We start from the raw sequence: 27,133 nt of genomic DNA, 5'->3' as shown, positions 1-27,133 counted from the left end.
CGAAACATGTCAAACCAGCTCTTTGCTGGTCCAGTGAGTGTGGTAGGAAAGAGCATGCATCTGAGCTTGTATCTGACATTGTTGGCTCGCATCACAGTATTGAAGGTGCTCAGGTGGCTGCCTGGGTCGGTAGTCCCATCATATGGCGCCACGTGGGGTATCTTGAACCCAATGGGGAATGGTGTGTTCGAGATATGCGAAGCAAAAGACTCAAGCTCCTTATCAGAGTCGTAAGCCTTTTCTTTGTCGTTTCCATCTCGAAGAAGCCTGAACGCTTCCTCGAGTTGGTTTATTCTTTCTTGAACTGATTCCACCGGAGGGGGAGCTTGCGCTACTGGGAGATGGTTGTTGTTCATAGGAACTCCAGCTCCTTGCCACAGTAATGGGTTATATTGATTTCCATATACTGGTTGTAGAGGTTCCCTTTAGGCATTTAAGTGTGCCCTCAGGTCAAGGTATGGCAGATTGAACTACCCCCGACTCTGGTTCAGATGGTCTCGAAGATCAAGATGATCATTCAAATAGTTCTCCTATTGTTTAGGCTTGGTGTTATAGACATTCACCAACCTGTTGTAATCCTGACTTCCGTCGAGGAAGCTAACAACTCTTTCTGGCTTTTTTTGCTATTGTGGGGCTTGAGCGCGATGTGGATTATTCACGTGCACCCTAATTCTTGTTGCACGTGACCTCGACATATAACTCCCAGATGGTTGGGGTTGTCTAGCCTGTCTATGTTTCTGATGTGCCCCCAGTGGGACCTCGCATTGACCCCTATGCTTGAGTCGAGCTCAATGTATCCTATCCCAGCTTCCACTTCTAACGCTTTGTGAAGGCCCCTGAGGTACCCTTTCCCCAACTCGGTTTTTGCTGGGAGCATGCTGGGTTATATCCTGAGCTGGAGAGAGATATCTGATAGGTGATAGATCATGTCGGATTGGAGATGGTGGCGGCCTCTCATTGTTTATCCTTATAGGTTCTGGGTTATCATTTCGAGCTGTTGGGGGATCTCGGTTATTCCCATGGTCTGCAGGAATGTCCCTGATTGGGTTGTTTTTGGCAGGGTTCCGAGATGACACCATGGGTAGGCTTTCTCCAGTATTTTCCCTAGGCTTCAGTTGAGCCTGTTGGGCCCTTTGTTCGGCCATCCTGGCAGCCGTACTTCCTCGAGGTCGCCCCTGGTCCTCTGTGGGGGTGCCTAGGCTTCAGTTGCCCATCTTGCCATCTCTTCCTTTAGTCGCGTAGCTTCGGCTAACTGTTCACGTAGCCTCTGATTTTCAATCTCAAGTGCTGGCACATATCTTTCAGGATTATAGTAATCCTGCTCTTTAGGTCTAGAACTTTGGCCTGGATTTCGTGGGGGATTTCGTTCTATGGGAGACGATGAGGCACTCTCATCGTCGGGACTCTGATCTATGACTGGTTGTTTTCTAGGTTTCGAGGATGCTCTTCATTACGTGGAGTATTTCCCTCAGGGATTTAGGAAAGTGGTCACCCACTGGTTCCAGGAATATTCAGAGTAGCCATTGTTGTTAAGTGACAAGTTTTATGCTAAACGATATGAAGAATTGCTTAATGCTCTCAATGAAAGCACCAAACTGTTGACGTCATTTTTCGTGAACTTAATTATGTAGAGCAATTAAGGTCCACAATTAAATAAAAGAAAAATATTTTTTACGTTGTTCAGCATTAAAATATTCCTACATCCACAAGCCATTTTTATTAAGGTCTACATTAATGCTTCAAGAAAGAGCAATTTCACATAGAGTTTCTTAGTACAAAATTGTGCTTGAGTACAAATGACCAAATCCATGCTATTTATAGACCTAGTTACAAGAATATTCTTCCCACAAGTTTAGGGAAGTTACAACATATATTCAAATTTAAATTCAAATGAATATTTGAATAATAATACAATTTAAATGCATTATTTAAATAAAGATCCCATAAAAATAGGGATTCAATACACGGTTTAACCTAATCCCAAAGAAATAGGGATTTCCTAACAATTTTTTGTGTGTGTTTAACGTGTCTTTGAGCTTGAACACTGCCTCGAGGCGCTTTCAAGATCACTTGTAGCTTCGAGCTCGCCATTCCAATTGTCGCCACCTCCCTGCTTGATAAGTCTGTTGAACTCATCTCTTAGAGGAGACTGATGCTTTCGAGCCTGCAACTCATGCTTGAGCGTTGATGGCGTAACTCTGAAACTTCGTGACAATTTGTACAAGATAAGTTAACACTTGTTAATCCTGAGCTTACACTTTAGGAGCCTACATTTCAAAGTTGTTTATTTATTCTCAAATTTTGGTTGTAACAATAATGATTATAGAAATTCATTAAAAAAAATTCTTTGAAATGATGGATTTTATTTAACTAAAGTAACATATCATCATCTACTCAATGGGCAATAATAGGCAAAGAATCAAAGTCCTCCCGAAGACTAACCTTAGCCAATATTTGAGCCACTTGATTCTCTTTTCGATGAATAAATTCATAATAACTTATAATAAAGTAGAAATTACATGGAATATGATTTTTTTTTTTTGCCATTTAACTTTTTTTTTATGAGAATTTTGAATTTCTAATGTTTTTGTGCTTATTTTTTTTTAATTTTCAAATATATGATTTTTTTTCATATAAATAGTTATGTTTATAATTAAGCTATAGTTTTTTATTTTTACATTTAAGTTATAGTATTATTTAGTGGGCATCTTGAAAAAACTATATTAGTTATTGATTTTTGAAAGTTGATTTTCTTAAAGTTAAATCTATGTTAATTCCATAATTTTATTATATATTAAGTTTTAAAATCCTATACTTGTAAAAAGAATTTTTTTTTTGTTGGTAAAAATGAACTATTATATTTTAAGCTCTCATACATTCTCGTAGTTTTAATAATATCAAATTACATAGTTTTGTTTTATCAAACTGTATCCTTAAGCTCGTTAAAATCAAAATTAATTTCCATTTATTCACTTTAATTATATATATTCTAAAATTTTAATATAAAATACTTTTAAGAAATCTTTTTTAACACTGTTTTCTACATAAATTTGCTATACGCGCCCATATATAATCTTAAAAATTTTAATACTAAAAATTAAAAAATAAAATAAATAAAAAAAGGGCATTTAACCAAGAATTTTATGATTGTTGAGAAACTCATTCCTATTCTCCTAATAGTTAAGGTGGTGTTCACTTTAGTTGAATAGAATTAAACTGGTAATAAGAATGGTAATGAAATGAAATAAAAATAGTAGTGTACATGTGAATAATATTCTGATGTTTGGTTTAGTTTTATAATGAACATTGAAATTATAATTATTTTGTTTTGTTTGGTGTATGAATGGAATGGAATAAGTGGTGTATTGACAAAAATATCTCAACTTTGTTTTTTTTTAATATTCAATAAGAAAATTTGCAACAAAATAATCATTTCACATTTTTTTTCTAAAATTATTTTGGAAAGGATTCCTTTCTAATGGTTTCCAATGGTTTTATAGAGTATAATGAAAACTTCACTAAACATAGGAATTATTATTCCTATGGAACTTCATTACCATGTTTCAAACTCCAAACCAACACTACTACAAAATTGACATGGGACGATGGTTTTAAACCGTCGTATGGACTCTCGTACGTCGGTTCTAATACCATCATCCCATGCAATGTCATGCCAGGTAAAGCATGAAATGGCGATTTAAATAAAAGTGTCTTCTCTTGTCGTACATGAGACGATGGTTCATATACAAACGTTGTCTCTTGTGGTACATGAGATGACAGTTTTTGTGCAAGTGACATCCACTGCAGTAATGAGACGACAGTTCCTACTCAAGCGTCATCCTCCTACAGTACATGAGATGACAATTTATGTGCAAACATCGTTCCCTGCAATACATAAGACGACAATATTGTGGAGACCGACGTCCCATGTAGAATATGAGAATTTTTTTCATTTATCTATTTTCAATAACTATATTCATTCATAATTTCCTGTGTAATTACAATATAGTTCAGATAGAATCAACGGGCAGACAAAATCAATAGAACTCAGTATGTTCCAAATCTAAAAATTACAAGATCAAAATATGTAAGTGTTAACTCACTTGGAATATAGAACTCACTTGGGATAACTATGTAAGTGCTAACTAAATACTACAGTTAGTATATTTTTTTAATTATGATTTCAAAAGTTACTCTAGCTATGACTCATCCACTCAAGAAACTCTAGCTATGATTTCAAAAGGTAACTCTAGCAAGCCTCTTAGACCCTTACCTCTATCTATGACTCATCCGCTCAAGAAACTCTAGTTATCATTTCAAAAGGCAACTCTAGCATGCCTTAGACCCCCCCCCCCCCCCCCCCCCACAGGCTTATGAAAGTAGTCTCTTTGTGTGACACCTCGACTTTGGCCTCGAACTTGACCGAGGTGCTCAGCATTACCTAACACTTGTGTTAGGATGTCATTTGTTCCGATCTCAATCAGTTTGCCCTCTTTTATTTGCTCAAGCATGTCTTCCTGTACAAAATTTAATCAATTATTTGTTTGTTACTAAAATATAAAAAAAATTACCAAAAGTCATTTAACGTTTTACAACTTACGATGGCCTCTCCCATGACCTTGTCATGCTCGGTGACATAGTTGCCAGAAGAATCTTTTCTGGCCTCCTTCCAGAGTATAGGTCGATCTATCTGTTCTGTTGTGCCCCACTTAGCTTGCTGCATATAATATAATTAGGTCAATTTTAACATCAAATGAGGAAAACATAAAATCAAGCATAATTCGTTCTATATATGTACTTACTAAATTAGCTTCCAATTCAGTATAGCTATGGCGTGAAGTCCTACGAGGGTATTGTAAATGATTACGCCTTTCTTGTTGTATTTTTCTAAAATCTTGAAACTCTCACAAATACCACAAGTAAACACTTCCACTCTCACAAATAAATCACAAGTAATAAAACACCACATTCAAAGAAACACATATTCAACAAAATCATTAATATTCAATCATTATATGCAGATGAAAGAACTCCTAACAGAGTTAGCAATGCGCCACTACCAAGGCTAGAAATTCATATATTTCATACTATACTCGTTTAACATAAGATGATCTATATAATCTATCTGCTCCGTTATATGACATTTTGGCATCTTTATCATCTATTGAAAACTCAAAACTCTGGACAATCACCGATTAAAGAAACTCAAAACTGAAAAAGAAGGTAATTACATGTAACACAACATTTTATATGACCATAAGTTGACTGTTAACAATAAAAATTCAAGCTAAAGTGCAATGCTCTGTTATAGAGTAAGAATCATAAGTTGGTTTAAAAATTCATCGAGGAAAATGCGGAATATGTAAGACAAGCCTCAATTTAAAGAACCTTGCTTCTCCAACCTTTTAGGTGTTTTTGAGAATAATTATATATTACAATTTGTAACTTCAAACAAAATATATTCATATGCACTTGCTAATGACTTATAAATTACTTCTCCTAAATATATAAACAAATGAAGAACTTATGCAAGGGACTGGTAATATTGACAATCCTTACTAATGAGCAAATGAAATAACATAAATTAGTAGTTTTAGTACCTCATATGTGACTGTTCATGAAATAACCCATCTCTCTATTATCATACTTTAATCAATATTAAAAAAAAAAGATGACTTTTAAAGTTGCATTATGCTTTATTACTTGTCAACAAACGAAACACAAAATTACCTTCCAAGAAGCATCATGGAGAGCCTTGTAACATTGCCTAGCTTTCTTCTGAAACTCCAGCTGCTCATACCTTTCTCCTCCATATCCTCCTCTTTCTGCGACTTGCTGAGAATCATAATGTAATGTCGCAGTTCAGCACAAAGTTTAGACCAAAAAAAAAGAAAAGATATAGATGCCTTTTCACCATGTGAGAAACTACAATTAAAGGTCTTCCTGGAGGTTTAAAACCGTAAAATAAGGCAGATTGAACATCAGGGAGAGCTTTGTATCTAGATTGTGTAAATGGTCCAAAACCATGTATCATTCATTGTAAAAAAGTTATAACCTCAAAATTGGCAATAACCAAAATTGGTACATTCATGAATTTACATACTAGCCTGAAAATTATATAACTTAATTACCTCTGGTGGTATATCAAGATATACTACAAGATCTGGAGCCAATAACCCTTTTTCTGGAGCCTACAAAGATGATCTGGTTTGTTAGAAATTAAATACAAACAATTGTTTATAAAAACAACTAAGCATATCTTCACCTTACACCACTCAAAATCTAGTCCTTTGGCAGAAGAGAAAGCCACCCCAGAATAAGAATACCAGTCAACAATGATGGTGGTTCCAGATTTCAATTTACTTTCCATCAAGGATCTGCAAAGAACAGGAATTTTTCAAAAATCCCACTTTTGCTTCTGTCATACAACATGGTTTTAATGAAAAGTCCAACATTTATCACAACAGCAATGATAGGAAGCATTATAATCTGAATATATTTTTTTAATTTAACAAACCAAATATTCAACAAATAGTTTACTATTTCACCACTAGCCATCCATTTGGACTATCTTTACCCTCTGAATAATCTGAAAGATAAGAGCAATGCCATGACTTTTGTTAAATCAACATATCATCCATCACCACATTAAACCAGTTACAGATATGAACTCAGCCAATTTTTGTTTCAAGAACCAATAAATAATACAAAAGGCTAAATAAACAGAAAAAAAAAATTATTCGTTATCTAAATCAACCATAAAGCAATAATGAACTCCAATGCATATAAAAAATTTAGAATGACATAGCTAACCTCTTCTCCCAACGATTGGAACTGAAAAGAAGATGTATAGCATGATCATCAAGTTGAGATTCATTGAAAAGATAGGATGATATCATTTGCCCCACACTTGTTGTTCTGTCTGGGAATCGCCATAATTCAGCTGAATGCCCCAATCCTTCCAAGTACTTGTGTAGAATACTAGACTGTTGTTTTTCCACAGCGATCTAAGCCTTCTAGAACAATCAATGCACCTCTTGAGCCACTGCTGCCAGTTGACTTAAAGCCATGGATATTTTCCATTTGAATAGACCTAATAAAGCCCTTTGAAGGATACTTCAATTGTATATTCAATGACCTTGTTACAGCTACTGTCCCAAAATTCCTACACAACAAAAGCACTCAAATTGTGGAACTCACCAAGAGCAAAAAATCAGGACACTTGCTATTGGGTATGAGAAAACAAAGATACACATATAAAACTGGCACACCTAAATGATTTATCCAATTAATGATTTAAAAAAAAAAAATCAAATTTGCCACTTCAGTTGGATTTCTGTTTACTTGACACTCAAATATATCTAATAAAACTCTTTATGCAAAGGGATACTAACTGTAGATGCAAATATGCCAAGGCCTTTATACTGCTAGTATGCTATTGTACCAAAATTCCTACACAATAGAAACATTAAATTATAGTAACCATCAAGAGCAAAAACTTTCGATGACAATTGTAATTGGGCATTTATGAAAGGGGCATAAACATCACCTATAAATTTAAGGGCTCATTTTTTTTTGATGATTCAAAGTGTGTAAAGAACAAGAAATCATTTCACTTTTCTGAATTCTATGTGCTATTTTCTCCCACCCTCCAATTTTTTAGGATTCACTACCACATCTGAGAACTTATGCATAAAAAATATACATTTTTTAAGACAAAAAAAAAAAATGAAATAGACTATAGGAAACATGGAAAAAAATTAATAATCTTACAAAGCCTTAGAAACAGTCAGATGAGAAGCAATGACCATTTATCTTCCAACCTATTAAATGAGATAAAACAAAATAAACACAAACATCAAGGCCCAAATCAATAGGAAAAGCAAAAATTGGAGCCCAAACTAGGTAAGCAAACTAAAACTTTAATATAACTATAGACAAACCAAAAGCTATTCACAAATAGTTTTTCATTTAGATGGATTTTTTGGTTTAAGTAAAATGAAAGCAAGTAAATAAATAAAGCAACCATAAAAATTCAACGAATATTGTTCCTGTATTAGAGCCATTCAGATATTTATCAAATCGACATGTTACAAATGAAGAGACATAAATTCAACTAATATTGTTCTCGTCTATGGGGGTGAAATATGAAGATAGATTTATCAAATCGATATTTTTTGCAGTGAGGAGAGTAAACGCCGAACAGTTTCACTGCATTGAGAGAGAGAGGGGCTCTCTAAAATCAAGAAAAGAGAATTGGGCTATTGGAGAACTCGTAGCAGAGAGAGAGGTCAGAGAAGGGGGGCCTTGAAGGTCGAACAATTTGTGAAAAATTAAAGAGCGCCTCTGTGAAAATGCAGAGAGGAGTAAGGAAGAGAAGGATGAAGAGGTCATTTTTATATCTGTGCGAAGAAGAGAGAGCGTATTTACTACCAGTACTTGCACAAGTCCTTATCTCAATGCAATTTTCTAGGGGCAGAGGAGTTTTCTTTACCAACTAATGTTTCAAACAAACAAAGAAATAGAAAAGTGAAATTGTAGTTTACAATCATTGACGACATTGTAAAGTCATGTGTAGTTAGTTATTATTGACTGCAGTCTTTATTTAGTGCTTACTATTGTCCGAAACAAAACACAATCTGTATTCACAGAGGATAAAGAAATAGTGGAAATCTTACTTCATTGTTGTCAATCACAAATTCACAATTAGGACAGGCTCTAGCGGGGTTGCTTTTCCAATTAATTCTTTCAAGATCATGGTTGCTAGAGGCACTCTTGATCTTTGTAGAGATTCTGTTACCATCTACTAACCATGATGGTCTGCACAAATTACACCAACAAAACTGCAGTCAGGATTATTGTTGTCACAAGCAAAATACTAAGAACAAAAAATTATCAGTCTAGCTTTAAAAGATGGAGAAAACTTTTTACAGTTTAGTTACAAAAATGTGGAACACTTCAAAGAAGCTATCAAAAGAAAGAACTTCATAATAAGCTGTCAAAAGAAATTTAGGAGAAGTTCGATTAATAGCTATGGTGGAAGGTAAGATAGCAAGACTTGAGAACCAAATCAATAAAATTAAACTTGGACTGCAACATGAACAAGAAGCAAAAGAAGAATCAAACCAATAGTAGCTCTTCTACAATACATGGCAGTTTATATAGCTTTATAAATAAATCAAGGTAAGATTTAACAACACAAAACTCTACAAAGAGACCCAATTCGACATTTTGAATCTTCAATCCCAGAAATCAAAAGAAAGAAAGTTGAGAAGAATTATAGGGAGTTTGAACTTTGAGAGGAAAAAAAATAAAGAAAAGGGAAAGAAAGCAATTGGGACTCCAGTGATTGCTCTAATCTGGTGTGAGCTATGAACATATATGAGAGAGGGCGGAGGTCCATACCTGGAGAATCCGTAGCGCACCTGAGGTGTTGTCGCCTGAGAAGGAAGAATCCAGTCGCTGGAGAAGAGAGGTTGACTCCAGTCACACGAACTGTTGTGGATGTCGAGCAATGGCGGGGTTGCTGTCCTGGGGTTGAACGACGACTGGGCTACTATCTTGGGGTGCTGTCCGGGGTTGTCGAACGGAGGTGGGGGGCACCGTCATGGAGGAGGTGCTGCACGCAAGGTCAAACGAGGGTGGAGGGGTTCACGATTACTGGGGCAATTTTTTAACCTAGAAATAAGTCATTCTTTACAAAATAAAAAAGAGAAAAAATAATCTGTTTTTTAAAAAATAGTTTTTATTAGTTTTAAAAGAAAAAAATAAAATTAATACTATAAATTTTTAATAAATATCGGTTGTGTTTAATTAGTAAAAAAAATTTATATTGTTTGGTAACACTTAAAAAATAGTGTTTTATTTAATTAATTAAAAATTCAACAATTAAATATAAAATATGTTTAGTAATTCTATTTTTATTTGTTATTTTTTAAAATTTTAATTAAAATTTATTAAATTTTGAAAATAGATTTTTTTCACTTTCAAATTTGTTTTAAACTGCTTTCGACTTTTCCTTTCTTTTTATTCTTCTATTCTTCAAATCAACACCTCATATTGTTAAACAAAAAATAAAAATAAAAGTTATCAAACGTGTTTATTATTTTTTTTTTGTTTTTAAAAATAATAAACGCGTTTGATAACTTTTATTTTTATTTTTTGTTTAACAATATGAAATGAGGTGTTGATTTGAAGAAGAAAAGAAAAAAAGAAACAAAAAGTCGAAACGATTGAAAAAAAATAAAAGTGAAAAAAAATTCTATTTTCAAAATTTAATGAATTTTAATTAAAATTTTAAAAATAATAAATAAAAATAAAGTTACCAAACACTGTTTTATGTTCAATTCTTAAATTTTTTATTAACTAAATAAAAACCTATTTTTTTAAGTGTTACCAAACAGCACCATCATTAATGAATTTTTAATAAAATAAATCTTATTTTATTAAATATATAATAAGTAATTCAATTAGCAATTAATATTACAAAAAAATATTACAAAATTTAAAGAATTATTTGAATAACTCATTTAAAAACAAAATTCATTCTTTAACTAGTAGCTATTTTGTGTGTTGCAAATTATTAATTAATATATTTAAATAAATTATATTAAAAAATACAAATTAAATTAGCACTTGATTAGAAAAATTGTATTGCATTAGACAACAATTTAAGTAGAAATGTTGTCTCATGTTAAAAATAGACATGTTACAACAGTCTCATTAGAACTGTCGTTTCATGTGAGTTTTAATTTGCATGGCACAACAGTTTGTGAGCGACTGTTGTGTCATGTATATTTTTAACATGACACGACAGTTTTACCACAAACAGCATCTCATGCATGTCGTCTAAGTACAATTTTGTAGTAGTGCAAACATATATATTTGAATAGGAATCTTCATTCCATTCCAATATCCATTCATGCAAACCAAACCTGCTCTAATTGCTCAAACCAAACCTGCTCTAATTGCTCATCTGGATATAGTTGACGGGTAAAGAAAGAAATTTATTGTGTACTTGAATGTTCTATAATAATAACTTAATTTCAAGATATATTTATATTTTAGTTCTATAAACTTTAAAAATAAGTCATTTCATTATGTGAAAAAAAAAAAAGGCATTTCATTCGAAATGTTAGCAATTAAGCTTAATTTTTTTTTTGTAGCAAGCAATTAATATAATGATATATCAGTGAACAAATTAATTCGGTATTAAAGTTAAAAGATAATTATAGCCACATATTGAACATATCTTCTTATAAATACGGCACATATAGTTTTGCTTCTTCTTCTCTCAGTACTCTGATCTCTGTCTCTCTCTAGATAGCTAGCTCTATATATATATAAAAATATTATATGTATATATATATATATACATACATATATTACAATAAAGCTCGATAGGGAAACTACTCTACTTCCGCTGAGGATGATGATATTGTTTATTACTCTTGCTTATGCAGGTTTGTACTTAATCTCTTCTCATTCACGTATACACACGCGCGTATGAATATATATATATATATATATATTTATATATATATAATGTTAATTGGTAGAAAATTCGAATCAATTATGATGAATTTTATGATTAACCATTGTTTCTGGTATCATTGATATATATATATATATACTGAAAAACTTTGTACACATTGTTTCTACTATCACGATAGATACTAAGAAGACAACACATATGCATTATATAGCTGAGTTGTTCTCTTAAAATAAATAACAACAACAACAGCAATACTAATAATAATAATAATATAGTTGTTGAGCAATAGGTAGATACAGAGAAGAGCATTCTTATTATTTATTAATATTTTGCATGGACTGTAGGGCAACCAATTGTTAACAAGACAGGTACAATATACTTTCGGCAGTGTTGTATTATTAATGCCAAGTTTTTTTGAAAGAATATTATTAATGCCAGTTAATTATTGTTTTTTTATTAGATTTATTTATATGTCTTTCTCCTCTAATTTATAATATATAAAATATATTAGAAATGTTCTATATCTTTCTCTTGTTCTTTTTGTTCACACTTGTTAAATTTTGCACGTGTCCCATTATTATCCGAACCATTTTGATATTAGTTTTACACCTCATTATTGAAATTCAGTCATCTTATTATACACTAAAAGAAATTATTTATTTGTAAATTATTATTCTTATTAATTATGAAGAAGCCAGAATGGAAAATGTGAATATGGAGCAAATTGTTGCCAATAGGAGTCAATATACAAAAACTAAAAGCATTTCTTGTGTTTTTTTTAAAACAAATAAAACATTAGTTCTTGCTTTGAATTTTTCCCAAGGCCAATTATACGTGCCTATGCGGACAAGCTCTATTATACCGATTACAAAATATCAATTAGCACCACCCCTAGTGTTAGCATAGTAGAAAAGGTCCTCGGATATTCCTTGTCTATTTGATCATTCATGGAGTAATATTGGAAATCAAATTTTCTATGTTAAAAATATAACTCAGTTAAAATATATAATTTAAAATAATTGTCAATTTTTATTAGTGAAAAAGAAATTGGAGGGAAAAATAAAGAAGGGAGATTTTAATTTGTAATATTGAAGGACCAACTTCGAATCTAAAATAGTGTGTCGACCACTTATTAAATAAAAACGATTTTATTCCTTATCTCCTATTAGTGATCATATATGAATCTATCTATTGTGAAGAACAATTTCTATTGGTCGTTGTGCAGTGTCTTTCTTTCACAAACGAAAAGTTATTATATATATTTATTTAAATATTTGGGTGTTACCCATCTCCAACCACACTAAAGTTGATTAATTCAATCATTTTTACAAATTTAGATTTCCAACATAGATTAATTTAATAATTTTTACGAATTTAGATCATTAATTTGGTTAAAATAATCAATCATTATTATTTTTTTTTATTAAAATAATATGTCATTAATTTGGTTAACTACCTCACACTAAGATATTTGACTAGTCAAAAAATAAATTACTATTATAGCTAGCCTAAAAAGAGTTATGATTGGAGTGGTAAAAAGTTTTAAAAAAAATGTCACATTATTAGCTCCAATAGTATTACGAATAATTATGTTTGGGGTAAATGTAAATGTAATTAGAATTTTTTTATGGCTTTGTATGGGCTTTCGAAAGCCTCAAGTAAGTCCTTAGGTGTATATATATTTTTGAGGAAATTACATTTTGTATGAGATTTTTAATAGAGTGTGCAAAAATATGGCTTTTTTTTCAAAAAAAGTTAATATATGACTTTTTTTTTAAGAATTTTCACTTTTATGGGTTTATTTTCCCATATTTTTATATAAAAATTGGTTTATGCCATAGTTTTACTCTTAATCAAATTTTGAAGGGTGTGTTTGTAATTTGATTATTATTTTTTTAGGTTATTTGTTTTTTTAAATTGTTTTTATATTACTAATTTTATATTAAATTTTTCTTTGGTTGTTTTGCAATTTTTTTTTTGTTATATGAATTGTTTTTAAAATTATTATTTATTTATTATAAACATGTTTTTTTAAGATTGTACATTTTTTTTTTCAAATTCTGGATAGGGTAACCAATTACTTGATTGATCTTAAAAAAAAATCTTAGAGCTAGGTTAAATAACATGCACCAGGAGGGGTAACCAGTTATCCTGAGATGGGTAACTTTCTGCCATAAGAGAGGTAACCAGTTACCTAAGAAGGGTGACGAGTTACTTATATTAAATATGAAAAGAAACATTAAATTTGAAGGAAAAAATGGAAGAACACTTCATTAAAAAAGGAAGAATAAGTAACTATGATTTTAGTAACATAAGTAACTAGTTACCATAAAGAAACCATAAATATACACACACCAGAACGTGAAAGTAACCAGTTACCCTCATAAATATACACACAAAGAATGTGAAGGTAACCAGTTACCCATTCACGTTTTCATATTTTTATTAGTTTTCTTTCCAAATTTTGGTATTCCTATAAGTGTTACAGTAAAAAGAAAATGCTGAAAAAATTGATTTGAATTTTTTTTACATATAGTGGAAAAACTATAAAAAAAATTACAATAATAAAAGATAATAAATAAATAAAATAGTAGAATAATTATGTAATGTTAAAATATATGTGTGAAAAAAAAAGAAATAGAATGAGAAATGAATAAGTACAAAAATGAAAAAAAAACAAAAGAAATGATGAATGAAAAAAAAATAGATGAATAAATAAGAATGAAAAGAAAAAGAAGAAGAAAAATAATGGAAAAATGAAAAGAAAAAAAATATGAATGAAAAAATTGGTAGAAAAAAATGAAAAAAATAGAAGAAGAAAAAAAAGCTCATATGTGTGAAAAAAAGAAAAAAAAATTGAAGGAGAAAATAATAAATACAAAAATGAAGAAAAAATAAAATGAAAAAAAAACTGAAAAAATATGAAAAAAAAACAAAACAATACAAATGAAAGAAAAAATAGATAAATGAATAAAAATGAAAAAAAGAAGAAGAATAATGAAAAAATTGAAAGAAAAAAAGATGAAGGAAAAAATTGGTAGAAAAAAAAATGAAAAATGAAAAAATGGAAGAAAAAACAAGTAAAGAAAAAAAATTAATAATAAAAAAAAATGATGGAAAAAAAATTACCTTCAAAATAAAAAATAAAAATAACTATAATAAAAAAATGTGACATTTCTATATTTTAGTTAGCTACTAATTGTGTTTCCCATACTTTAACTTTTTCTTTAATAAATTTCTCATACAAATTAAAAAAATATATAACTCTCATATTTTTGCACATTGATGGTATAAAAGTCATATTTTTTAAAAATTCCCTATATTTTTCCTACATACTCTTAATGAGACAAGAAAAAAGAATATTAAATAATTCATTCACATGGTATCAGGCTGACCCTAGGAATACTCATCTAGGGCTGGAGAAATGACAAAAAAAAAAAATCTTGACAGTAGCCATGTCTAGCAGTGATGGTGATAAATCTAGCAAGGAATATCGAGTTGATCTTGGCTCCCCGTATTATCTTGGATCACAAGATAATCTGAGTAATACCATTACACCAATTAAATTACGTGGGGAGAACTATGAAGAATGGAGTCGCTTAATTCGATTGGCTCTACAATCTCGACGAAAATTTGGTTTCATTGATGGAACGATTTCGAAACCAAAATCTATCGAAATAGAAAATCTTGATGACTGGTATACAGTTCATTCTATGTGGGTATCGTGGATTATGCAGACCATCGAACCTTCAGTTGCTTCATCTATTTCTTACTGTGAGGATGCAAAATTGTTGTGGGATGATCTTAAGGAGAGATTTTGTGTCGTCAATGGTCCTTGTCTTCAACACTTGAAGACACCTTTGGCCGATTGCAAACAAGCCAAAGGCATGCCAGTTTAGCAATACTTTGGTAATTTGAAGAAAATTTGGGACGAAATGGCTTCTTCGGATCCTATTCCAAGCTGTGAGTATGGCAAATGTACTTGCAATATTAGTGCCAAGCTTGAGAAACGACGTGACAAAGTGTATGTGCATCAATTTCTCCTTGGTTTGGATGATTCTCTCTATGCCCAGGTACGATCTACTTTGATTTCACAAGAACCTCTGCCCTCTCTCAATCATATTTTTCAAACAATACTTCAAGAAGAACAACTTCGTGTCCCTGCTCGTGCACACAATGAGCCTGAGGTAATGGCGTTTGCGGTTAAGTCTATGAGCAAGGAGAAAAATCATGCCGATAAATATGTCATGTTTTGCACTCACTATAGTCATTCCGGACATGATAAAAGCATGTGTTTGTGTTAGTGGGATATCCCGAATGGTGGGGAGATCTTCCTCGCAATCTTGGTCGTGGCGGTGCTACTCGTGGTTTAACCGGGCAACAACCATTAGTGACAAGCAAGGGACGTGGAGTAAGCATCACAGCCCACCATACTTATGTGATTGGTAGCAGTGCACAAGGGGCAGCAGCTCCTTTTGTTAGCACATCTGACGAAGTTCCGGTACAGGGTCTCACTTCCGAACAATGGCAAACTCTGATTGATATGCTTGGTAATAAGGACGTTGCTAATGATCGCATGATTGGTGAGTCTAGAAATTTTTCTTGGATTATTGACATAGGTGCCTCGAATCATGTCACTGGAAATTTGAAATGTTTTATAGAATGTGAATGTTGTACCGTCTTGTCCAATGGGTCTTCCTGATGGCCAAAAAGGCACAGCAACTAAAGAGGGCTCAATTTGTCTTCCTAGTGGCCTAACTCTTCGGAATGTGTTATATGTTCCTAAATTAAATTGTAACTTGATTTTTGTGTCACAGCTGGTTGATGATGTGCATTGTATAGTGAATTTTACTAATTCTTTGTGTGTTATTCAAGACCAAAGTTCAAAGATGTTGATTGTTGCGGGTGAACAAAAGGACAAACTCTATTATTTCTGCAGTTTTCCAAGATTACAAGCCTTGACAGTGAATGGGTCAACTTCTGCCTTAGTGTTATGGCATCAACGATTGGGGCATCAGTCGGAAAAGGTCGTTAAATTTGTTACTGATATTAATAGTAGTAAAAAGTGGAATAAGGCTTGTGAAATTTGTCACCGTGCCAAACAAACTAAGGATAGCTTTCCTACTAGTGAAAACAAAAGTACTAAATTTTTTGAACTTGTGCATTGTGATTTATAGGGACCATATAGAACTCCCTCTTCATGTGGTGCTTCTTATTTTTTGACGATAGTTGATGAATATTCTCGTGTTGTGTGGATTTATCTGTGGATTTATCTTTTGAATAATAAAATAGAAGTGGAAAATGCACTCTTACTTTTTTTTTTTGCTATGGTACATCGTCAATTTGAGATTGTTGTCAAAACTGTGAGAAGTGATAATGGTACGAAATTCAATTGTATGAAAGAATTCTTTTCTATGAATGGTATTGTCTTTCAAACTTCGTGTGTTGGGACGCCTCAACAAAATGGTCGGGTTGAGCGCAAGCATAGACACATTTTGAATGTTGCTCGCGCTTTACTATTTCAGGGTAATCTTCCTATTAAATTTTTTGGAGAATGTGTTTTGGAAGCAGGTTATTTGATTGACAAAACACCTTCTGCAGTTCTTAATCACAAGACCCCACATGGAATTTTATTTGGTGTTATCCCTTGTTATGCTGCTTTGCGTGTTTTTCGGTCACTATGCTATGCTCATAACCAACGAGCAAAGAGTGATAAATTTGCAAGTCGCAGCCAAAAGTGAATTTTTGTTGGCTACCCTTATGGGAAAAAGGGTTGGAAGTAATATGATCTTGAAAAAAGATAACTTTTTGTCTCTCGGGATGTAATTTTTTATGAAAATGAATTTCTGTTTTCTCTTAATGATAATATTGTTGCTTCTACTGATGGTGATGCTACTGAAAATTTAATTGGGCATGATGATGTTAGTTTCCTTAGTCATGAAAATGTGGAAGATATGGTAGTTGTGGCGGCAACACATGAGCAAGATGGGACAGGGGAGCTTGTTGATGTTGATCCAGTGCCTACCACGCCTAGCACAGCAATTGTTGCCCCTACTACTAGCGATGTGCCTAGCACAACATCTACTCACGGTTTGCCTAGCTCAATTACATATAGATGCGTGATTGCTACAGGGAACGATATTGCAGATGATAACATGGGAAAAGGTATGAGAGATAAACAACCTTCTGTTCTTCTTCGAGATTCTGTGACAAACACTGTGCGAAATTTGAGTCCTGCATCTAGTCCCACCGTTCTACCCGCCTCTCAGTCTTCTTTAGGTACTGTGTATCCTATAACACTTTGTCAATTGCGAAAAAATTTCTTTGCGACATAAAATTTTTCTTGCAGCTATGACAGCAGGTGTTGAGCCTCAATCTTTTAAAGAGGCAATGATTGATGCAAGGTGGTGAGAAGCAATGCAAAAGGAAATACGTACCTTAGAAGACATTGGCACTTGGGTCCTGGATCATCTCTGTTGACCCTTGATTTGGCCAACGACACGGAGTCAAGAATACGACAAGAAATATGATAATAATCAAAAATGCAATCTAATGGTAAAGAATAAACACAAACGATTTATAGTAGTTCAGCCTCAATGAATGGTAATGACCTACGTCCACTTAGTTCTATTATTAATATTGAATCTCAATGTCGTGATCAAAGAACTAGGGTTCTTGAGTTTCACAAGCCTTAGGGAAAATGCAACTATTTGGAGGATAATCGCACTGTGTGCTATTTCTCTCAGTATTCAGGAAAAAGATAAAAAAGCCAAAAGTCCCCTCCTTGAGCTATTTCATGCATATTTATAGGCTCAAGGGGGGTTACATGGGCCAATGGGCCTTAACTTTTCCTTAATATCCGTGTATCAAGGTCATAAAGAGTTAATAATCAATGTAATTATTATAAGATTACAATTTTTAAAGGAAATAAACTGAATCATACGACAAGACTGATCGTATCTAATCGTGAAGTATGGTGAAGCAATATGCAGCTGGTCGATCATCGAACAGCACCTCCTTGTCTTGACTCTGCCACGCGTCAACCACGTGTGAGAAATCCTTGCCACGTCATCAACAGTCATTTTTTGGTAAACATTTGCCCACCAAGTTTACTTTATTGCGACCAGCATAAAGTAAACTTAGGAAACTGACCCTTCGCATACCCCACCAAATCTGTCAGAGCCGCCCATGCCTTCTCGAAAAAAAGTAACCAATCATGTCCAATCAAGTCTTTTCGATTTCCCAAAAAATTGTCTGACGGCTATCGCACTTCCCCATACTTTGAAAGAAGTAATTCCATGATTACCCCTTTTACGGCGTCATGATCACTATAAATAATACCCCAAAATCACATATTTACTTTTTACCTTCCACTCGCCTTCTCTTCTTCAAGAACTTTAAAGAACTTCAACCTTCAGAGCTCAGATTACCCAGAAGCTTTCATCGCTAACCTAAGGAACTTTCGCTCAGATGTTCAAAACGTTCGTGTTCATACTCCAACTTTCATCCAAGTAAGTTCCCCGAATCTTTTTGTCGTTTGGGATGCCATGCAAAACCTTCTTATATATGTTTTATCTCTGAGCTTTTGAATGTTCTTGGTTGAAGTTGCTTTGGGATAAGTGGGTATATTGATCGATATTTGATAGGGTAGTGAAATAATGTTTCAAAGGTGATAGGAGTCAGTTTGGTAGTTAAGATTGTAGATTTAGGGCGTAAAATCGAAGTAAAAATTCGATTTTTAAGCTAGCTGAAAAACTGGGTTTTTCCTGCCCTTCCAGAGTCGAAGAATTTTTCCTGGAAAACTTTTGACTTCTGCTTTTTAATCTGTTTCTCAAACTTCTCGTACAAAACTTAGTGCTTTTGCTAGAATGCTGCTGGCCGTATAAAAGCTTAGCCTTTATACACGAGTAGCGCTATTCCAACTCTCAACACGAGTTTTTAGGCTTTGATTTCTCATCTCCCCTTTCTCTGTTCGCACCTTTTCACACAAGATCTGTGGGGAGGTGAGAGACCTATCGACGATGACTTGCTAGCCCAATTACTTGAGGACGAGGAGCAACCGTCGCTGTTGATACCATAAATTCCCTTTTCTCGCGTCACCCCAAACACTCCATCGACCCCACTTCAAAATATGGGTCGAGTAAAATCCAAAGCTCAGAAAAGGAAACTGTCCGCTTCCTCTTTAAATCAGCTTGCTCCTCGGGCTGAAACTCCTTCGATTAGTGGTCGAGAAGAGAACACCCCCGACCCTGCTATCCAATCTCAAGCCCAACTTCGAAATGCCATTCAACCAAATGTTGAATGGTATGTTTCCCCTCCTAGCCGAGTAATGGTTAGGATGATTGCCAATTACATTAAAAAATACGGACTTCCTGGGGTGACCCTAGTCCAACCTACCAGAGACCAACGGGCGAATCTGCCTGGAGGCGCATATAGCACCTGGTCGAGATATCACATCGAGGCAGGAGCGATCCTGCCTCTCCATCCTTTTTTTCCAAGGAGTGACCAACTACTTTGGGGTCCCTCTTTTCCAAATAACCCCAAACGGGTATAGAATGCTCTCTACACTCTATATCCTTTATAGCCATAAGAAATGGCATGTCCCCACACCACACAAGGTCAACTATCCAACCCCAATCAAGAAAACATGGGGTTCTTCCACTTTTGTCACCAGGAAACGTCCTGCACTTTCCTGAGTGACACAACCTTCATATCCAATGTGGGGAAATACCATCTGGAGTACTTTCTGACTACAGACATAGTTGCCAACAACCTAGCCTTCACCCAAGGAGGTAATATTTTAACTCCTCTGGTCGTTTATTTTTCTTTATTTCTTTCTGCATTTCCCTTAGATTTTTAGTGCCTTTCAGGCCCATGGCTGCGACCAGCTCCCACTCCAGACATGGAAGTCTGATCAGCACTCTTGGCTAGCATGACTGACATAGAGAAGAGCGTCAAGCATCTGGGCACAAAGGCTAACCTGAGGCTGGTCGGGCTTTTGGCACCTCACCAGGATGTGAGGGAGTCAACAGCAGGGAGTGCCACCAGCGAGGAGATTCCCGAGCAGGACCCAGACGTTTCACAACCTCAAAGGAGGAGGACGACTGGAGTGACAATCAGGGAACCCTCCAGCACCTCGCGAGATGCTTCTCCCCCAGCTCCACTGGGAAAGGGAAAAAAGAAAGCTACCGAACCCTCTGCCCCCATCAACGAGTCCTCGGATGAGAACGGTACTGTTTTCTCTTTCTTAGATAGTTTGCCAATTCCTTGTCACTTATTTGACGGGGATAACAACTTTAAGTATACTCCAAACTTAAATTCATATTTCTTCTAGGCAGTAAGTAGTTCAGTAAGTAATGTAGCGACCAGTAGTTGTAGCACGGGTACTTTACTTATAATCTTCTTACTTTCTTTTTTAGTTCCATCTATATATATATATTGTCTCACTGCTCGTATTGTTTCCTTTTGTGCAAATATGTCATCTGAAGACGTATTCGAACATTACAAGGCCGTTGCTGCTTCCTCCGACAGGAAGAAAGACAACAAGAGGACTCGAGGAGAGAGCAGCAAAATTGCCTCAAAGAAGGCCCGGACCGAGGGTCCTTCAAAAGTTGTTCCTTTGAAGGAAAACACGCCACCCCATCTCCACTCGAGCAGCCGGCCTCAACGCCTCCGGCCGACCAGTACTCTACTCCTCCAGCACCGGTCGATCAGCATCCCACTCCTTCGGCGCCTACTAGCCAGACACACCGCACTCAACCCGAAGGCTCCCTGTCCAGCTCCGTGGTCAGTTCAGCCAGGGAGAGAATATACAAGCTCTCCAAACACAAACGCAGTCAAGAGGCCATCGACGGCACCATATCCATGGAGACCGACCAAACACTAAATCGAGGGCTGAATGAGATAGTCAGTGTAAGTTGCTTTCTGTTGCTGAGTAATTTACTTTTGATTTTCTGCCCTCGCCTTATTCTTTTCATCTGGTTGCAGGGATTGCTGACCATGACTGCTGGTTGGCGCCGTGCAGGTGTAATGGTGTCCCAGACTAAAATTTTGACACCAGGCTTACTGAGGCCATGAAAGCGCTCGAGGGTAAAAATGCTGACCTGCTCGAGAAGAACACTGAGCTGACCAGTCAGAATGGTGAACTGCTCGAGAAAAACTCGGAGTTGACCAAGCTGAATGATGAACTGCTTGAGCAAAAGGCCACACTGACCAAGGAGCTGTTGGAAAGTCGAGACACCCTGAAGAAATCTAATGAAGATAAAGAAAAATTCAAGGAGAGTGCCAAGCTCAATTACCAACAATCCAAACAGCTTGAGCTCAATCTGATTGCGAGCAGGCAGGAGACGGAGGATTTGGAAAGGCGCATGAAGGAGCTCGAGGAAACTGACACCAAAAACTTGGAGAAGTACAAGGAAGCCACCCACCTTTGCTTCTACGAGTTTTGGAAGCACAACCAGAAGGCCAGCTTCAGCTACCTGTCTGAGCGCTTGAGATGGACTCTAATGTCTCAGTGCGCCATTCGCCTGGAGGAAGAAGAAAGAGCTAGAATTCCTGCTTCCCCAGAGATTTCCCTGGAAACGGGGATATATGGCGTAGACAATGAAGCTGGCACTGCTGTCGACCAGGATGCTCCTCAATACCCTCCAGCCTCGTAGTCTTTTTCCATTTTTTTTCTTTCTATCTTTTGACTACACGACCTACGGGTCGTGATGTAAAGACTATTACTTTTTTAATTATAAAATTTTATTGCTGCATAGGCAGCTTTTACTTTTAACAAACAATTACATCTGAGCAGCGACTGCTCGCGGTGAAAGGAATTCCTCTAGATATTATAATATTTGCATTTTATCATAACACCTGTTCGCATGACCGAACCTAGCATAGTACTTTGGTTTGATTTAACAAAATACAAAATTTTGAAAAATACTTTAAGTACCTTAGCATGCTTTCACTTATTTTGCTCATGTGTTTACATACCTTTCGATATGCTTTGCTTACTAGATGCCTTATACGCCCCCCAAGTGATTAAGGAGCTTTAGGTCCTTGGTCATTTTCCTTGACCTTAACCTGTTTGAACATTACTACTTGGAGAAAAGGAATTTAAACGATAATACAGCAAAACAACACACGTAATGAGCAAATACTTGTAATAAATACAATAATTGGTACGAATGACTGGCTGCGCACAGTCCCTTATATTTCTCGTAATAAATGGACAAAACGTGTCTGTATGAGTGATCAATAAGATCTTACACTTATAAGCGATTAGTCACATAAAATGACCAACCCTTTTTCACAACTTGTAAAAAATCAAATTAATACAAGCCATTTCTTTAAGAATAACTATTTATTGATAATACTTGCGCAGGTGTTCTCCATTCCAATAGCGAGGAATGAGATCTCCATTTAAGCGAGCAAGTTTGTAAGTGTCTGGATGGAGGACTTCTTCAATCTGGTAAAATCCTTCCCAATTAGGTCCGAGTACTCCAGCAGCCTGGTCGCGGGTGTTTAAGAAAACTCTTCGCAGCACTAGATCTCCGACATTGAATTTCCTTTCACGCACTTTAGAATTGAAATACCGGGCGACTTTTTTGCTAGTAAGCAGCTACTCGGAGTTGGGCTTGCTCACGCTTCTCATCGATTAAGTCCAGGGATTCCATCAATAGTTGGTTGTTAGAGCCTTAATCGTACGTTATTCTGCAATGCGAAGGCGGATCTAACTCAACAGGAAACATAGCCTCATACCCATAAGCCAAGGAAAATGGGGTATGGCATGTTGCTGTTCGGTGGGAAGTTATGTACGACCAAAGGACTTCAGGCAATTGTTCTGGCCATGCCCCCTTAGCTTCTTCAAGTCTTTTCTTCAGAGTATCCTTTAGTGTTTTATTGACTGCTTCGACTTGTCCATTTTCTTGGGGATGAGCGACTGAGGAAAAGCTCTTGATAATTCCATGCGTTCGCAAAAATCCGTGAACAAATCACTATCAAATTGTGTGCCGTTATCTGAGACGATTTTCCTCAGCAATCCATAGCAACATATGATGTTTTTTATCACAAAATCCAGCACTTTCTTGGTCGTTATGGCTGCGAGTGGCTCGGCCTCGACCCATTTAGTGAAGTAATTGACAGCAACCACAACATACTTGATGCCGCCCTTTCCTGTGGGTAGAGATCCAATCAAGTCTATACCCCAGACTACGAACGGGCACGGACTTTTGTAACGCCCTGAATAGACAAGACCGCTACACTGTGTACTTATAAAGGTGCAAGACTTGCTAATCAAGTCATTAGTTTAAAAACGTGTCACTAATCATGTATGAGCTAGGGTTTCAAATGTTTTGGACTCAAAAGTTTCATTTTATATAAGTAAGTTGTTATGTACATGGGATCCCAAAAGAAACAGAGTCAAAAAGTTGGATTACAGACTCTTAAAATAATACAGACAACTATCAGCCATACTAAGGCAAAATGGACAATTTCTAGGTCTTGCGTCCTTGCCTAAACCTCAACCGTGGTGGCTAAGCAACTGGTCATGTACATTCTGCTCGTCGAGCCCTCCAAATCAAGGCTGATCAAGCTTGCCCTTGCCTTTACCTGCACCACGTAGCACCCGTGACCCAAGGCCCAGCAAGAAAACATGTGCAATACAAACAGTAATAACAGATAGCAAACTCACTAAGCATGAACTCTCTTCAAGTAATCCACATTAACCATTCAGCATATATTCAGAATCATGGATGCAATCAAACACTTATAACATTCATATCACATAATAATCAGGGCCGACAACTTAGGCCGCACCCTCTGTTTATCCCACTGACTCCGGCCCGCTTAAACCGAGCTCAGTGCATATTAAGCTGTCCTTGGTTACCAATGGCCAAGCCGCGCCCTGTGCGCTAGTGTAACCCTTGGTACCCTTAGGCCGTTGGTTCACTAATTAGCTTACATGGCATAATACCATCCTTTCAAGTATTTATAATAGGGAGCCCTTAGTCCCGTTACAGATATTCAACCAGGTGCAGTTTTCTTACCTTTAATCTTTACGATTTCAGATTACGAGCGATGCTCCTCAAGCACGATCCGTTCCCGAGCCTAAGCCTTTATCACCTAGTCACAACCAAGGTAAAGGATACCATCAAAAAACTTATATGAGCTCTTAGACAAAATTCTAATCTCCGGAACATTGAATTTCACCAAACAAGATAAAAGATTCAATCCCGAGCACCCTAGGTTAATTTCCTAAGCCTAGAATCTCAAAATCTCAATATCCCTTAAGGGTCGCGGCATTAGCCAACCATGCCATGGCATGGCCCCAATCAGGGACCACCCAATGCCCAAAAACAGGTAAGGGCTGTGGCATTGCTTAGACCATGCCGCGGCCCGCCCTCCTTCCTTAGCATCCATCAGCTTCGAAGGGCCGCGACTCACCAAGAACTATGACGCGGCCCGACCCCTTCGAACCCAGAAAAATCACCATTTTTAACTCTTAAACCTCATGCAAACTCTCTCAAAACCACCCCAAATCCTCAACTCAACTATCCACAAACTTCCCACAAGATTACAACAACTCAACCCAACTGAATCCTAGGCTAGAAACCCTTCAAAAACCCATTTCAATTACTCAAACTTTCTAACTTAAAAACATAAAACTCAGCCATGCCAAACTCGAATTCAACCATTAAACCTTGGATTAAAGCTTACCTCAGCTACAGAATCACTTCTCCAAGAGTTCCCTGACCTAACTTCAAAGATTCCAGCCTCAAATTCAACCTTAAATGCCAAAACCATAAATATTTAAAACTCAGCCATTACTCAAAATTTCTAACCACAGAAACAAAAATGCATTGCTTACCTTAGCTCTGTTTTAGTTCTTGATTGGTTCTTGAGCTAAACCTCTAATTCATCCCTTCAATTTCCCCAAGCTTCAGCTGATTTCCCTTGAAATTTCAGTGTTTTTTCTTCCTTAAGAGAGAGAAAAGAGAGAGAAGGCTGAGAAAGATTCGGTTTAATTTCTGTCTAGTGTTTTCTAAAGTCTTCCCAAGTATATCCTTAGGCTATTAAGCTAATCTCAAAGCTCGGGGTACCGGAAACATCCCCGAGGGCAAAATAGTAAATTTCCCCAGTATTCCCACCTAGACATCCTAACCTCAAATATATCTCCAATTATTTATTTTCATAACCCGATAGTCTAAATCACTACCTGATACTTAAAATACCCTGGACTTGTCCAAAGTCAATCATAATGCCACGTTGTGACTTTTCCCGCTATCTAGCCCTAGGATCGCCCCAAGTCGCCGGCTGTAGATTTATCCACATAATAATGTGGTTCTCACATATATCACATATATATATTTCATATCATCATATAATATCATCAATTATCATATGCACACTATTAATCATATAATTATGCATTTAAATCAATAAAATTCATTCTAATCCCAATTATGCCCTCCCGGCACACTAATCAAGGCCCTTAAGCCTTATTAGTGATTTTGAGTCGTTACAACTATCCCCTCCTACTGAGAATTTTGTCCTCGAAATTTACCTGAATAGCTCAGGATACTGATCCCGCATCGCTGTCTCTAACTCCCAGGTCGCTTCCTCGACCTTGGTATTCCTCCCCAACACTTTCACTAACGGAATTGTCTTATTCCGTAAGACTTTGTCCTTCCGATCCAAAATCTGAACTGGTCGCTCCTCATAGGACAAATTTTTCTGTAACTCTAAGTCCTCGTACTTCAGCACATGTGTTGTATCAGATACATATTTCCGCAACATGGAGACATGGAACACATCATGAACTCCTGATAGCGACGGTGGCAAGGCCAGCCTATAAGCCACCTGTCCAATCCTCTCCAGGATCTCAAAAGGTCCAACAAACCGAGGGCTCAACTTGCCCTTCACTCCAAATCTCCTCACTCCTCTCAGTGGTGAAACTCGCAGAAACACGTGGTCCCCAACCTGGAACTCCACGTTCCTACGCTTAGGATCAGCGTAGCTTTTCTGTCTACTCTGCGAAGCCAGCATTCTAGCTCAAATCTTCTCAATAGCCTCATTAGTCCTCTGAACCATATCCAGTCCTAAGTACCTCCTCTCACCCATCTCATCCCAATGTATGGGTGATCTACATCTCCTCCTATATAACATCTCATAAGGGGCCACTCCAATCGTGGACTGATAGCTGTTGTTATATGAAAATTCGATCAACGGTAAATAATTACTCCAAGACCCCTCGAAATCAATCACACATGCCCTAAGCATGTCCTCTAACACCTAAATCGTCCTGTCAGACTGTCCATCAGTCTGAGGATGAAAAGCTGTGCTAAACTTCAGCTGAGTCCCCATAGCTCTCTGCAAAGCTCCCCAAAACTTGGAGGTAAAGATAGGGTCTCGATCAGATACAATAGACTTTGAAACCCCATGGAGACGAACTATCTCCCTCACATACAGTTCTGCAAACTATTCCACTGTATAGGTCAAACTCACTGGTAGAAAATGGGCTGACTTGGTGTATCTGTCCACTATCACCCACACCGAGTCATGAAGTCCAACTGTCCTGGGTAATCCTCCAACGAAATCCATCGTAATGTCCTCCCACTTGGTGGATTTGGCTCTTCATCCCTCGGGCGTCTA

General features: G+C 36.0%; 1 protein-coding gene and 1 long non-coding RNA gene across 3 annotated transcripts; both read right to left on the bottom strand.

Annotated features, from left to right (window-relative positions):
- Positions 1 to 3,976: 3,976 nt before the first annotated feature.
- On the bottom strand, positions 3,977 to 5,862 carry LOC133818185 (uncharacterized; the record flags this gene model as incomplete). Its single annotated transcript, XM_062250918.1, has 4 exons — positions 3,977 to 4,063; positions 4,368 to 4,517; positions 4,601 to 4,717; positions 5,731 to 5,862. Coding segments are annotated over 4 exons (486 nt in total), but the record flags the coding sequence as incomplete, so codon positions are not given.
- A 1,148-nt stretch (positions 5,863 to 7,010) lies between these two features.
- On the bottom strand, positions 7,011 to 9,684 carry LOC133795804 (uncharacterized). 2 transcript variants are annotated; one of them, XR_009875397.1, is made up of 5 exons: positions 9,406 to 9,684; positions 8,932 to 8,995; positions 8,679 to 8,820; positions 7,774 to 7,823; positions 7,011 to 7,165 (listed from the first exon to the last, which is right to left on the bottom strand). It is a non-coding gene; the product is annotated as an uncharacterized LOC133795804 (long non-coding RNA). The 2 variants fall into 2 exon arrangements; XR_009875396.1 differs by lacking the exon at positions 8,932 to 8,995 and having other exon boundaries at positions 9,406 to 9,672.
- Positions 9,685 to 27,133: the final 17,449 nt, after the last annotated feature.

This window comes from Humulus lupulus, chromosome 1 (assembly GCF_963169125.1).
Source record: "Humulus lupulus chromosome 1, drHumLupu1.1, whole genome shotgun sequence".
NCBI classification, from domain to species: Eukaryota; Viridiplantae; Streptophyta; class Magnoliopsida; order Rosales; family Cannabaceae; genus Humulus; species Humulus lupulus.
The sequence above is the reverse complement of the archived record's forward strand: the minus strand, read 5'-3'. Positions and strand labels throughout refer to the sequence as shown.